We start from the raw sequence: 15747 nt of genomic DNA, 5'->3' as shown, positions 1-15747 counted from the left end.
CAAAAAAAAAATTTAAATAAATAAATAAAGAAGTACCAAAAATATGAAAGCACCATAGCAGTTATGACTTCCGGCTTTCCCTTTCATCCACTAATCTCTACTTTCCATTTTCAGTTGATTGCTCCATTAACATCACATCCGTTTAAGTAATCGTTTACAACAAAAAGGCACTAATTAGGAAAATGAAGAGGAAGCCATCTACCAAACAAACAGCATTGAAAAAGTAAATCAACCAAAAAAATTATTCAGAGCTTCGAAAATAATAGTAAGAACGAATGCAACATTTTAAACAAAAAATTATTTAAAAAAAAAAAAAGGATCAAAGAGTCGCAGTGGATATTGTAGAATAAATATGCAGATATATTTAAAAAGATTAAAAAATTGTTAATATCTTATACCTGAACAGAGTGTTCTGTTACACATATAATCAATATAAAATAACTAAGCAATCCACAAAGATTAGCAACCAATCACTTAAAATAACAATAAGTCAATATAAATGTTCTGAAATATAGTCATAAAGAGGAAAACCATGAACATAGAGCATCACACTTAAGCAGCAAACAAGTAAAAAGCTGTCCGCAGAACATGACCACCGGGCTATTCATCAACCTTTGCCAATATAATTCCACTTATAGAAGGATAGCTAGTGGCAGATACTGTCTCCATATAACCCACCCAAAAAGGAGAGCAATATCTGACCAATCGACATATATAGTAATGATATTTCCAATATAAAAACAAAACCCCTAAGGGTAAAGCAAGGCTAACCATATTTTTTTTGGGTGTGGGTGTGGGTGTGGGTGTGAGTGTGGGTGGGGGAATGTTAAAGCAAACAATAGATTCAAAATATTAGTTTCACACCCTCCCATAAGCATCGAAAGATAGGCTATAGTGAGAGGTCCGCCGCGTCCCTGCTACAGACAACAGGGACCAGGAACAGTCGGAGGCTGCCATGACTTATACTTCGAAGTTGGCTCCATACTGGATACAAGCCTAGAGAACCCTAAGAAGAAAGAAGTTTCATTTAGGTTATCTAGGTATCCAGGAGGAAATCCAAATTCGGACTGAAAAGACCTGCCAGAATCATAAAAAACCATCCAAATATTATCTGAGAGAATGAAAAACCAGGATAAATCCTGAGCAGCCCATGTCTTCGAAAACATTAGGTCTCACTTTTTCAATATGAAATCTTACCTTCCAAGGATTTTACAATAAAGTGTTGCTCAGTGAAAATTTTAAGAACATGATATTCAATTTACGTCAAAACAAATGGAAGAAATTCCTATTTTACGGTAAAATTCTCTTTCTCTATCTCTTCTACGTTTGAACTAAAAGGATCCCAGGTAAGAACCTCAAGTCGCAATCAATATCAAACGTTGCAAATCCAACATCCAAACAAATTTACTTTCGAATACAACATCCAAACCAAATAGTAGAAACAATACATGCAGAAAAAATAATGAAAATCTAAGTCTCAGCCCAAAAAATATATACCAATGATCATATGGGATTTGCAATCCACGGTTCCACAACTAAAACAGAAGAAGTGGTAATCCAGAGGATGAGATTCAACGCCAAATCACTTGGTTTGCAACAAAGACCAGTCCAGACAGATTGAACCAGCCACAGGAAACCAGACAAAACTCAAGCAAACACCCAGGAAACAAAAAAAAAAAACTAAAAAACAGTAATCACTACGCAGTGGAGAATAATAAAAGGCAACAATGGGGCATATACCAGTAATCATAACAAACGTAAACCTAAAAAGCAGGGAAGAATGCAGAACCAAATTATGAGAATAACAACAGAGAAACATCTAAACCGATAAATACTATCTAAAGAAACAAAGAACTGAGAGTCCAAGAGAAACCCACCAGGCCACATTGGGCTAATTTCAGAAAACCACCCAGGGATAACAGAAGATATGCAATTGGGCTCTTTCCTATTCTCCATCTCAACAGATACAGACGAAACAGAGACACCGTTCTCTTTATTATCAATCAAAGCTTCAACTTCTCCTTCTCCTTCTCTCGGCCTCTTAACAGGCAAATCAGAAGAAGAAACTTTAGGAGCAGAAGCGACAGTACTGTCTATATCCATGGATTCCCTTCCTTCAAGTCTATATATATAACAACAGAGAAAACCCAGATACGAACAAACTTTTCTTCTCGCTTTTGAAGTGAACAGATCTTATAATCTACTAAAAACGATCGTGGGGACTAGGAAACTCTGGGTCAGAGAGGGATAAGATTATGGAATGTAAAGAAGTGACATAAGAGGCAGAGAAGAGAAAGGATATCTATCTCTGCTTCCTCACTCCTCACTCCTCACGGCTCATACTCCCTCGAGCAGTGACGCACTAAGAAGAATCCCCAGTGAAAACGCAATTATTACTATTCAAGTACACAATATAATGTAGGGAAAATCATGGGACTCTCACTCATCCAATTAAAAAATAAGGGCAGAGGATGGGGATCGCCGTAAAGCAAATCATAGAACTCTCAATTAGGGTTGAGACCTTTGGGACTCTTTGTGTCAGAATATAGTATCGCCCATGATATTCCTTTATTTTACATAATTGCCACTGATTGATTTCGTTTAGGTTTTGCATTAACAATAACCTTCGGATCTTAGGGTTTCTACTTGGTCGGTGTGGTCCGTGTGGATTTTGGAGTCTCTGGACTGGTCTTAGAATGTGTGTTTTGATGCCTTTATTAGGGTTTTGATTGATTCTGATCCAAATCCCCCAATCTTGAAATCCTAATATCTAATTGAAGAGGTCATATGACTCATGACTCGTGAGTTAAACTCTTTCCTTGGGCCTATAGATTAGTGTTATCGGTATTGTATTGCCTGTTACATTGTGATTAATACTGATGCAGCATCAATACGTATTGGTTGATACGATCAAATATAGCTTTTCTTAATCAAAAAATGGTTTTTTGCATTAGATTGGATATTACGACCGGTTCATATCAGCATCAATACGTATAGGTTGATACGATCAAATATAGCTTTTCTTGGTCAAAAAATGGTTTTTTGGATTAGATTGGATATTACGACCTGTTCATATCAATATCAATGTCAGTATTGGTGCCAAATGTGGACACTATGGGCACATATTGCCTCACCTCCTTTGAAATAAAAAAAAAAAAAATCATTCATATAGATGCACTTGCACAAACTCTCATTGGCCCTCGTGCTAGCATAGGGGCCACACGACTAGGTAGATGGTGATCTCTTGTGAGAATAATATATATATATATATATATATTAACAACTAATTTAGAGAAGAATTTCCTTTTACACAAGGTAAAGGAGGCATTCCCTCACCACCGCCATCGTTGCACTTGGATGGATGTCCGGGAATTAAGGTTTTAGTTCATAGTATTGATTTCAATATCGATCATCGTCGACACTAATATGGATAGGCAATATCAAGCTAGATTAGATGCTTTGGGCCTCAATATTCCTATATCTTTTGTTTTTAATTTTTTGCCCTCGATTTTTTGTGCCACCAATTCAATTTCACAATCAATTCAATCCTAACAACTTAATCCATATTGAAAGCAATGGAGTTTTTTTTTGGGGTGGGGGAGTGGGGGAGTGGGGGAGGGGGCATTAGGAGTCAAACAAATAACACACAAAATGAATCAAGGAAGGATTCACGAAGGGATCATGATGGAGGCATATGAGGGCCAAAGCTGAAAAGAGTACATAGTGGGCCAAGATCTGTCAACTTTGTTGCTGACAACTTGGCCCAGAAGACGGTGAAGTTAGAATGGGTGATGTTTTGGCATGTCCCCACTCCGTGGTTAGTTGATCTTTATAACGGTGATTGGTGATTGTTTGTGTAACCCATATTCTAATCAATGAATTTTCTTCCACCAAATATACCTTTTTAGATGTCATAAAATAATTTGATTCTAAAAGATCAATACCAATCACCAGGGCAAATCCTGAATTCACGACCGTGAAGAACATGTTGGACCTCGAACTTATAGAGAGAATAATGATAACACTAGATTCATTTTTTTTTTTTTAAAGTAAATTTGGGGTTTCCCTCATTAACTTTGATTCTGGGAATGAAATATTTCTCCACCATATTAAATGGAAAGAATATCACAAAAGGGATAAGTCCAAATAATAATAGACACGTTGAGTGTGAACTTGTCAATTCGTTCAAATTTTGGGTTCTATTGCATTGTTCATTTTCAACTTTTTTTTTTCTTCTTCGTTATAACACCTGGTAGAGTGTAAGGGTTAAATCTAATTGAATATAAACTTCACCTCTCATACTCTATTGGCTTTTTTTTTTTTTTTGGTAGACATTGGCTTTTATAAAATACCCATATTAACAGCAGGTGTATCGGATACCTCCGTGAGTGTTCTTTATTGGGGTGTAAAGGTCCAAACGTGACGTGACACCCCCACACGAGATTCCCTTTCCTCTTTCTTTTTTAAGTAAATGTTGACGGGTCAAAAAGAAATATAAAAGAGAAATTGACGGCAGTCCAAGACCGATGACGGTTTAGTGTACTGTTCCCTTTTTTATTTATTTTTATTTTTTAAATGAAACTTAAGGCATAAACATAGATTAAAGTCAATCACCAATTATTAAATGGGCTTTGCTAGGTCATGGTGTCCCAGATCCGATGGCCTCATGGCCCTGTTTGTTACCCATCTAACTGTTTTAAGGGAATGAGAGAGCGATAGACTTGAAAAAACATCCTCTGTAGGGCGCATCGGATGGTCAAGAAGAACTCAAAACATGAGCTCAAATGATCTCAGTCATTTGATGTTCATTGCACCATCGCACTCACTGTAGAGAATAATCAATCGATAGACTTATAGCAAAAGGTGAAAATAGCAGAGATCGTATAGGGGCATGCAATCTACTAGTAAGACACGAACCATCTACGCTTGCAGTTGCCTTTTCAATGTCATTTTAATTTTAAAATAAGTTTTGAAGTTATATCTTATAGATTTTCGATTAGTATGATTCATTTTTTGGGAAACGAGTATATTGCTCTCTATTGAATTTCTTTCTCTCTCGTCCCTAATTATATGGGTCCCTTTATAGTGAACGGATCAGGTTCACGCAAGAGAATGTTCTCTTACATCCTTGGTTAGGTTCACACATGAGAATGTTCTCGTACAAACTTGGTCCGTGGATTTAGAATCATTTAAGTGGATTTAGAATCTATTAAATGAAGAGAGAAAATTGATTCTAAATCCACGGACCAATGCCATTCTCATACATTTGTGTAAGTGAACCTGATCCGCTCTCCCCTTTATATACGTGCGTGATATTTTCTATCATGTAACCATTAGGTTGGCAAGATTCCAACACATGTGAGCACCTTGTAAATTCTCACCCCTTGTTTATTTTATGGGATTCTTTGTGATTGGGAGTTGGGACATGGAGTGCAATGGTACTTTGTGGTCGGGAGTTGGGTCATGATGTTGAATGATACTTATTGTGCTTGTTATTTTGTGGGCGAAACCAAGATATAAAGCTTAAGCACCGTTTGACAACGTTAGAAACATAAATTTTCGTTTCTAGGAATAAAAACGGATTTTTAGGTGTTTGATAAACCTTGTTTATAGAAATGTTTTTCGCACACATTGCTGTTTGATAACAGCCATTTCTGGAACGTTTCTTATAGGAAAAAATTGTTTAAAACAATCTAAAATGCCATATTTATTTAATTTTAAAGAAAATCATAATCATTTGGTCCAACACCATTTTCAAAATATCCTTTGTTTAGATCTAACTTGTTAATTGCATCGAGGATATCTGTAAATATCCTTCGCTTTTCCTCAAATACTTCAATATATCGCTTTTCAGTATTTTTGTCTTCTCAAGACTTCAATATCGCTTTTCAGTATTCTTGTCTTCTCATACACCAGTGCAGCCTAATAAAAAACAATACAAATTACAGCCACAACACATAAAGAGAAGTCATTAATTTCCATATAAAAGAAATTTAATTCCAAAGAGAGTTTAACCATTAGGATTTGTTTATCCAAAGATACCTATGAGTCCATTACAGAATCACAGACTTGCCCACAATATAAATCAAAAGTTAGTTAAAAGAAAGTAAAAGGTACAAAAAAGAAGAGAAGAAGAAGAAAAATTGAAAATGAAAAACAGGTTACCATTGATCCAGTTTTTGGCTGGTCGGAGATGGTAGCCAATTCTATAAGGCTGCTGGGTTGCTGCAATACTGTTATGATGAGATTGAAGGTTTAAGAAAACCTTGTGAGAGGCTTCAACATGGACTCCATAGCCAAGAAGAAAAGAACATAACCCAAATAAACCAAACAGCAGTGAAGGCCATGGCTTCTTTGAAGAGAGAAGAAGAGATGTAAAGAGGAAGTGAAGAAATGAAGAAAGAAATCCGTTTCTGGGTATAGGAAATTATTGTTTACAATGCCTACATGCATACACATGTCAACCCATCCATCATGCATTACATTGTTGACATCCACATACACTAGCACTGTACCCTATTGATTTGTTAAGAATGTTGCTACCTCCATGGACCAAAACACATTAACCAGCCTAATAACACCATCTCCGTGGGTTGCAGTTTTCTGAACATTTAAACCAGAAAAAGGTACCTATTAAAGAGATTTATCCATAAAATACAATGCAAAGTAACATAATTTGTGCTATGATGTTTCCTTGCAATGGTCAAACCTGAAATATAATCTTTGTGCAGAGCTAGTGTATTTGGTGTCTCTGCAGAATCAATGCAGTGCTCTTATGAATCCAAAGGGAATAGTGTGGCCACTATTATATTGCTAATACAGGAAAGGTTAGACTCTCAAGCAGGTCTAAAGGTACAGCAACATTGATTTCTATTGTGATGGGGGGAGTTAGTAAAGCAATTCCCAAAGTTGTGGAGATTAATTTCTATTGAGATGGGGTAATTAGTTAACCAAAGGGTTAATATGCCAATAGGGCTACATATCCTAACTAAAACAATGATGCCGATCTATGGATGTTTGGACTCTCACGATGCAAAAAGAGCCTTATTAGCATGTAGTTGGAGCTGAAGATGAGCATTGAACCCAGGTCTGCAGTCTGAATCCCAGAGACTACCCACTTAATAAGCTGGAATGAACTGGATATTGCATAACCAGTGAGGCAAACACAGAGAGGATCAAGGACAATATGGAGAAGAAACTCATGCCTACTCATCCATCATGCATTACATTATTGACATCCACATACACTAGCAATGCACCCTATTGCACTAGCACCTGAGACTGCCAAAGATCGGCTCAAAATAGCCAAACATCGACTCAAAATTTCACAAAAATTACAAGAGCAGCTCCAGGCATGCAAGTTAAGCTTCAGAGTAAGAAGAAGAAGAAGAAATCCAACATGCAAGTTAAGCTCCAGGCTGGATAATGTAATGCATGATGGATGGGTTAAAATACCCAAAGATCAGCGAGAATACAGATTAAACAGAGATGAAAATTCAGAGCAAACCCCTTTTCTGAGTATGATCAGAACAACATTACAGATTAAAAAAAAAAAAAATCCAGAGCAAAATCCACCTCTTCTGCACTTAAAATACCTAAAGATCGACTCAATAAAGGAGCCAAAAAATGGCGTCCATATTGAAGAAATTTTTTTTGGACAAAACTAATCCTTAAAATTACAACATAAATAACCAAAATCGTACCTGTAGAAGCGAGGAACCAAACCCTATGTAAAACCTCTCAAAATCCTCTGGATTCTCCTCGTCTTTTCTCTCTATCCCGAGTTCCAAAGAGTATTATGGAGTCGTTTGAGCGAGAGAGTCACCGGAGCTACTCTTGCAGCTTTACCAGAGCAATGGAGACGTTTCAGCAAGAGAGAGTCGGAGACCAGGTTCACCGGAGCCATGGAGTCGTTTGAGCGAGAGAGAGAGAGAGAGGCAGATTTCACCGGCGATATGGCGTCGTTTGAGCGAGGAAGAGAGGCAAAGAGAGAACATGAGGCACCGTCTTCAAATGTCGAAGGAGAAATGTCGGGGTTTGGGTTAAAAATTGGTCCTCATCGTCGTCCCGTCGTTTCTGTTTCTTTAGCCAGAAATCGATATAAATTGTTATTTATGTTTCTAAAATAAGGTGAAATGGAATAATTTTGTCAAAACACTTTTTGTTCCATTTCTAAAAATGTTATGAAATAGTTGAGGCACCGTTTAATAATATTTTTGTTGTTTCTAGACACAGAAATAACAGAAACGATCTTTTAAATTTTCAGAAACAAAAAATGATTTTTTGGTGTTTGAGAAATATTTTCTCAAAATATTTTTTATAGACATAATGTCACTAAAAAAACCCAATAGTATCATCGGATGCCCCAAAGGGAGAGAGGGTTCGGTTGCCTCTCTTAGGTTTAAATAGTTGTGAGATTTATCGGGCACAACATCCTTTTTTTTTTTGCTCTCAAATTCGTTTCTAGAAACGACGAAACAGGTCGGACTTGTTTCGTCAAAATCGTTTCTAGAATCGTAAATATGCATACATTTTGATTTATGTTTCTAGAAACAGGTGAAACGAAACAACTTTATCAAACGCTTTTTAGGCTGTTTCTTTGTTTCTGGGAACAAGAAAACTTAAGGGACGTTGTCAAATAGTGCCTTAGGGCCCGTTTGATTTTGTTTCCGTCGTTTCTGTGTCTAGAAACAGCAGAACGGGAAACAAGAAACAATTTTTTTCACCTCAAAAAAGTGTTTGATTTTTCCGTTTCAAGAAATGTTTTCGTTAGACAATGGTGTTTGATTTCACATGTTTCTAGAAACGGTTTCTTATGCATGTATCATTAATTACAGTTATGCCATAGAATTTTGACAAAAGGGATAGAGGATTAAAATGAAAAAACCCAATATGATAGAGATTCAATAGGGAATATCTTTTTAAATGTGACATAAGTAAATAGAACATAGAGTTTTCTATTATGTAACATATAATTTAACAAATAACATAAAATCATCAATGGTAGCAACTAACATAAAGTCATTAAAATCAAAACATCAAGGTCCATCAATTGGAATCATAGGCATTCCCTTTGATATAGCCATTTGATTTGCTATATTTATCCTCAACATTGACAGTTGTCTTGCTCTTCTCTGATTTGTACTTGTAGTTGGAGCAATGAAGTCTTGATGATTAGGAGGATTTAGTTGATCAATCACAGTCCATTCACATCCATATTTATCAAAAAGATCATCTTTAATAACTTGTCCTTTGATGTAGTTGTGAAGCCCACGACATGCAACTACAATGCTAGCTTGGTCCTCGATACGGTAACCCTTCATTTTTTGTAAGATTTGGAATCTATTCTTCAATACACCAAAGGCTCTTTCAATAATATTCTGTAAGGAGGAATGTCTGTGGTTAAACAACTCATTCGGCGGTCTTGCACCCCTTCTCTCTCCCACTAAAATCTGATAGGTGATACATTTATCCTCAAAAGGATGTCAAATACCCAAGTTGACTTGCGTAACCTGAGTCCACAGCATAATACTTGCCTTCAAGTATTATGGATAACTTTTATACAAGTGAGTATATTAGTCTAAAAAGACACTTAATGTACAAGTGATTTGTTTGTTGTGAATTACCTGGAGGAGGATGAGGAAAACCTAAGGTAACATTTGATCTCGCCTCTTCAAAAACCCGATCATCATGTGCACTGACTTCCTAGCCCGCGTACACAAATGTAAAATGCATATCGAACGAACAAGCACACATAACATTATGTGTGATCAATGCCTTCCAATTTCTATATCGGGTTTGCTCTGATCTGGGTAATATGGTGCTAATATGAGTGCCATCAATAGTACCAATACAATCCTAAATGAAACACAATATAGATATCTATTAGAATTCGCTCATTAACTAGTAATTGATAATATTTGCACTTAGCATAAATCATAAAAGGTTACCTGGAAGAAAGGGCTAAACTTTGGGTTATGTTGAATCTCTGAGGGGACCATATCAAAATTATGTGGTCTGATTGTTTCATTCGCTACTTGAACCATAACGTGCAACACTTTCTGAAATACAACACTAATCATCAACATCTGTAGGCTCTATATCATCGAACCCTATTACATCTTAAGAGGAATCATGTGTATCATTCTCATCCTCAAAGTCAAGATCAATGTCGATGAACTTTTGCTTCCCAGCAATAAGCTGAGATACTCCTCTATCTCCTCGAGCACTTGAGTCTGAGAAGACCTCTAACAACTCTGGCACCATGGAAGTCTACTCTTTCGGAATTTGGCCCAAGTTGGATTTGCCTATAATCCAAAATAATCCGGTATTATACACTGTTGGCAAAAAAAAAAAGTATTTATTCATTGACTATTGCTTCAAGGAATGTATTACCTTTACAGCATTTTCCCAAACAGAATCTTCAGCTGTAGGCTGTAGCAGTCCTGGTATTTGAATCCCAGCCAAATATTATAGTGTCGAGCAACCGCCTGAAACTATTATAGTCATCTCGTAGCTTATTCATCTTATTACACAGTTGCTCTTTTCTAAATGAACGCTGGAAAGTTGCTTCTAGTCATACTTTAATGTTATCCACCCAACCTTACTGAATGCAGAGTTGGAATTCTGATCATTCCTTATAGTATCAACCATTAAGTTGATGAATTTGTTCAACTCAGTAGCATTCCAAAGGATTGTGGTTGGAGTTGGAGTAGGAGTAGGAGGAAGAGGAGGAGGATTTCCACTATATGACATATTGTCTACACAAAGGAAACATTAATCATGTAGAAGTTAAGAATCATCAACTCACAATCAAATATGCATATTGAACATTCACAAATTAGAATTCAACAACGACAAGAGGAAATCTCTCTAGAAATCAATCACTTGAAATACAGATGCCTACTATGGAGACAAGCTTGGCTACACTTTCGCCCCCCAAAAAATGAATTTTTAAAAGATGAAATTTTTGTGAAATGTTCTTTTTTTTTTTTTTTAGACCCATTACTATAGTGCCAAATCATACAATCCCATGATATTGCTTGAATTGACCCATCACTTAAGTGATATAGCCAAAGGCAAGAATTCTTTCCTCCAACCTTCATCATGCATGGTTTTACTTGCTTTGATGCTTATTATTATAAGCAAAGCAAGGCTGAAGCTTGCAAGAACATACTAGACAGTACTAATTTCAATGATGGATATTAACAAAATAAAGTACAAAAGAAGCAAACAAACACTATCATTCAAAGGAAAAAAAAGATGTAAACAAACAAGAGGATCAGAGTGATCAGCACAGGAGATCAACCATGAATTGTTTTATTTTCCTCAAAAGTAGATCCACATGGTCAACTTTTAAGGTTCTTATTTTGGTTGAAATAAGCCCCAATATTTTTGTTGCATTATCAACAATGCTCTGTTCTTTTCTGTATAGACTGTGATGGGAATTTAATTGTGGGAGCCTTGAAAAGTTGACGCTATTCGAAAAGTCCAAACAAGGAGTGAAGTCATTTGTTCATTTAATTCTAAGATGTAATGTATATAATCATACTTGGAGGATTTGCATCTCTCACCATAGTAGTAACAATATTACACATGCTATCCAAGTAGGTTACCCATTTGCTATATAATCTATTGTTTTGGGCCATTCTCCATGCTTCTGTTGTCTACACAAGTTTGCACCAGTATCATTATCTAGAGATTGCTGATCTTAACATTCTTGAATTCTATTAATCACCTCATCTCAGAAAATGCTAAAATGCAAAATAATCATTCTAGTCAGATCATGAAAAACATTCATAGTAGAAATTGAAGAAAACCTCTTTAATGAAATTATATCTTGGATATCACTTTGGAAGATCTTCTACAAATGAGGTCTTCTACAAATTAACATGTGTAAGATCCTTACGGGAACATGTTGACATCATCTTTCACAAGTGAATAGAACATTAAACTAGAAGGTTTTGCATTCAATTAGGCCAAAGGATGCCTTCCCTATGGCCTTTAGAAACTCAGAAAGACGAGACTTGGGTCCATGGTATCTTGGAAATGAACAAGGGATGAGCTTCCCTATACCTTTATAGGAGTATGGTCTGCCTACCCATGATGGTGTTTAAGAGACTTCTTTTCTCTTTTACGTTAATTATCCTATCTAAGCATCTGATCATGGACCGTGCCAGCTCTTAACTTTCCCAGTAATTAGTGAATAGAAAATTTGACAGTGCCCATTAAACTACCAAGGCTTTTTTATTCAATCAAAGCACAAGGATGCATGCCTTCCTTGACCCAATAGTGATTTTGTGCACTTTTGTTGATTCAAAACATGGCAGGTTTTTTTATCTGATCAAAGTGCAGAAACACTTGGAAACACCCTCTTACGGTGGAGGTAGGGGGTGAGAAGCCTGGCCACAAACTATTTCCTTCGACATATACCCATTTCAGGAAGAGTGCTCGTGTTGCGCACCCCTAACCAGTTTGATTCAATGGACCCAAGGATTTTTCAGTTGAGGGTGGTGCGATTCAACAAACAGTAACTGACCAGTTGAAAACATGCGACCTAGAATCACATCACTCCTCTTATTGAGGCAGGATCCCTCTTCTGTCTCTGTTCTTAGGAGGAAAATTAAGATGTCTTAGATTGAAGGAGTTTGTTCCAACACTACTGCGATCTCTTCTTGACCGAGTTTCCCATTTGGGATTTTCATTAATCCAGTTTTGATTTGACGAACTCCTCTATTTCCCAAATCCCCACCATTACAGTACTGGAATCAGTGGTTTATCGAAATTTTACCTTGCAGGGACTTTGGAATACACTGAACGATGAGAGAGGAGTTGCAAGGGACCTTAAGGAGCTTGAGACACCTTCGAGCTTCAAAACCTTAAGAACTTGACGACCTGAATGACGATGGAGGAGCTCCAACCTGAACGGAGGAGTTGCAAGGAATCTTTAGATTTGCAGCGACAGTTGTAGCGGGAGATCATCTCCTTGGAGTCGCCAACATTGGAGATTCTCAGCAAGAGTTGCAGAGAGTTGAGCGCCAGATATGGAGTACTGCCATTTCTGTCGGGTTTTTTGTGAGAAGGATTTTAGGAGGTCATGACTTTATCGGGTGTTGATGAATTTTTCCCCTCACTTTTTGTTTCAAAGAAACAGAATAGCAATTCATAGGTGTTTCTTCATTCCTGTTTCTTGCAACAAAAATAGACATAAATTTTTATTTTTATTTTTATAAATAAGTAAAACGTAGCAGAAAAATCAAACAAAAAAATAGGTGTTTTTCCGTTAATGAGCACAAAAAAATGAAAAAACACATTTGAGAAATCAAATGGCCCTTAGTTTGATGATATTCACTTTTTTTTTTAAGAAATTTATTGTGCCACCCCCTGGAGAATGCCACAACGATAAGATCACTCCCTCTATTTCACCAAATTATTCTCAGACCCCCTACCGTCAGTCACTGGTAAGTGAAGAATCAAAATAACTGTTATACCCTTCTCACTAAAACTCATGTTTTAACCCAAAGACGATCGAAGCTACGATCAAAATAATTGAATGGAAATTGAAACTGAACTGAGTAGAAAGATGTGGAGAACTCAATTTCATGCTAATGCGAACCAAAATCTTGAAACTGATGATTCTATACGGAGACAACAAGGTAGGACAAGAACCCTTCACAAGAATCCCAAATAAATAAAAACCCAACATAGAGAGACAGATAAGCCAAGAAATAGGGAAAAATAGAACATAAGGAAGCTCATAACCAAAAACCATATACGAACATTCACTAAATCTGCAAAAATGGTTCGTTCATCAACATTTTCTTTCATTTGCTATGATAAACGAAATGAAAATTAAAAACAAAAAAGGTACAGAAAAGAATTGAAAAACTCACAGGAGATGAATTGAATATGGTAGAATCATTTCCTGAATAAACCACTGATCGGTGGCACTCCTCGTTGAAGACGAATCTTGTTCCCAATTCTTGACATGGGAATTTAAGAACCCCTACCATGATTTCTTTTCTTGCTTTTCCATTCTTTCCCCCGATAATTTGTTTGTGTCCTGCACACACATAGTTTCGACTCTCTCTTGGGTATGGGAAATTACAAATAGAAATGAACTGAAAAGGAAGGAAGGAAGAGAGAGAGAGAGAGAGATAGTACTTTAGAGAAGAAAGAGAAAATTACGAGAATATCTAGTGATCCGTATAATGGGGATAGTAGTTTTTAAGTAGAGAAGAGAGGAGAGGAGAGCGAAGAAGAGGGGCTTCGCCTAGTTATACCCTCGTCATTAAAACTCATGGTCAGAGAGGTTTCGCCTGGTTGCCGCTGCCACTGTAATCTTCGGTACTCTGAACGATTGCCAGTGGTCCAAATCTATCCATTTGGGAGAAAAAATAATAACTTATTATAAGGGTATTTTAGGTACTTCATATTTAATAAGGGTATTTTGATATTTAAAATAAAATATAATAGATGACATCAACATATAAGGTATATTCTTTAATAGTGATTAACGATAGGGGGTCTGAGAATAATTTGGTGAAACAAAGGGGGTGTTCTTATCATTGTTATTTACTTTGTTTAAGATGATACTTAATAATAATAATAATAATATAATAATAATAATAATAATAATAATGAGAAAAAGTAATATTTCAAAAAGCATTGAAACAGGGAATATACACCAAAATAGGATATAAGGGAAGAGAACTAGGTTCTCCTTGTGAAAAACTGAAAAACAAACATTTTTAAGAAATTAATTACATCTTCATCAAGGAGTTTAAGATAAAAGTTAAGTTTGGTCAAAAAATGTTGAATATCCAAAAAGGGGAAATTTTATGTAAAAACCAGTTGCATTTCCCGTGGTTAGTAAAAAAAGCTTTGGAGATCCTCAGAGTTGGTCCAAATGCCCCCATATTGCCTTCCTTTCTCCTTGGAATGTTTCACTCCCATGAGCAACCCTCGAATGTATGCTTTATGTATGCATTATATCATGAGATAATCAACTTTAAACAAACCAACATTATTTTCATTGATTATACAATAAGCCCAAGTATAAATTGTTTTAAATTGATCACATGTTTAAAATGCTACTTGTTGTAACCAAGGTGAAGAATTAAAAGAAGTTGCAGTATTCTTTTAATTGTCCATTGTTTTATTCGAAAGTTATTTAATACAATATTTAGGGCAAGAGTACAAAATAATTTTTTAAAAATATTAAAATCATTTGATGCAATATTTTTATGTAAATTAACATGATTTTTTATTTTTTTTTTATTGGTAAAGATGACTAACCCTTGCTGATAACTTAACATTGGTGTGAACTATGTATTAAGTGCGTAGGGACATGGATTTCACTTTCTTACTCACGAGATCAAGCAATATCTTGTAAAAGGAAAGTGCTTTTAAGTGAATGATTCATGTGAGGTAGAATAAATGGCAAAGAAAGATAGGAAGGAAGTGTTAAGGGAGATAGGGGAAGACCCCCCCCCCCTCTTTTATATATATATATATATATGGTATAAAGATATTATCTAGTTAGTAGTTCATATGCTAAAGTTTAATGACTTGATAATATATCAAACTTTATCATGGTGTTTTATCATTAATAAATTACTAAGGGAAATTTTATTGTATCACCCCTACAAATATTCATAATTTCATGTGACCCTCGAAATTTGAAAAAAAAAATATCTCGTACATCCCTGACTTTCATAAGAAAATTTCTAATAAATTCATTGTCAA

At 35.9% G+C, this 15747-nt stretch overlaps 1 protein-coding gene and 2 long non-coding RNA genes across 7 annotated transcripts in view; all 3 read right to left on the bottom strand.

Moving 5' to 3' along the window:
* LOC122075772 (spermidine synthase 1) overlaps positions 1-2454 on the bottom strand; it is a gene marked incomplete at its 3' end in the record, with an annotated part of 5248 nt that extends 2794 nt beyond the window's left edge. The window contains 1 exon segment of the mRNA XM_042640936.1: positions 1878-2454. Coding sequence (XP_042496870.1) covers positions 1878-2103 — 226 coding nt within the window.
* A 3228-nt stretch (positions 2455-5682) lies between these two features.
* LOC122075819 lies at positions 5683-8077 on the bottom strand. The gene is made up of 2 exons (XR_006139357.1): positions 6016-8077; positions 5683-5922 (listed from the first exon to the last, which is right to left on the bottom strand). It is a non-coding gene; the product is annotated as an uncharacterized LOC122075819 (long non-coding RNA).
* An 816-nt stretch (positions 8078-8893) lies between these two features.
* LOC122077427 lies at positions 8894-14291 on the bottom strand. 5 transcript variants are annotated; one of them, XR_006139792.1, is made up of 4 exons: positions 13893-14291; positions 10396-13182; positions 9627-10307; positions 8894-9536 (listed from the first exon to the last, which is right to left on the bottom strand). It is a non-coding gene; the product is annotated as an uncharacterized LOC122077427 (long non-coding RNA). The 5 variants fall into 5 exon arrangements; XR_006139795.1 differs by having other exon boundaries at positions 8894-9380; XR_006139794.1 differs by having other exon boundaries at positions 8894-9858; positions 9951-10307.
* Positions 14292-15747: the final 1456 nt, after the last annotated feature.

The sequence above is a fragment of the Macadamia integrifolia genome, chromosome 4, assembly GCF_013358625.1.
Source record: "Macadamia integrifolia cultivar HAES 741 chromosome 4, SCU_Mint_v3, whole genome shotgun sequence".
Classification (NCBI taxonomy): Eukaryota; Viridiplantae; Streptophyta; class Magnoliopsida; order Proteales; family Proteaceae; genus Macadamia; species Macadamia integrifolia.
Note: the sequence above shows the minus strand (reverse complement) of the source record. Positions and strands in the feature narration are given on the sequence as shown.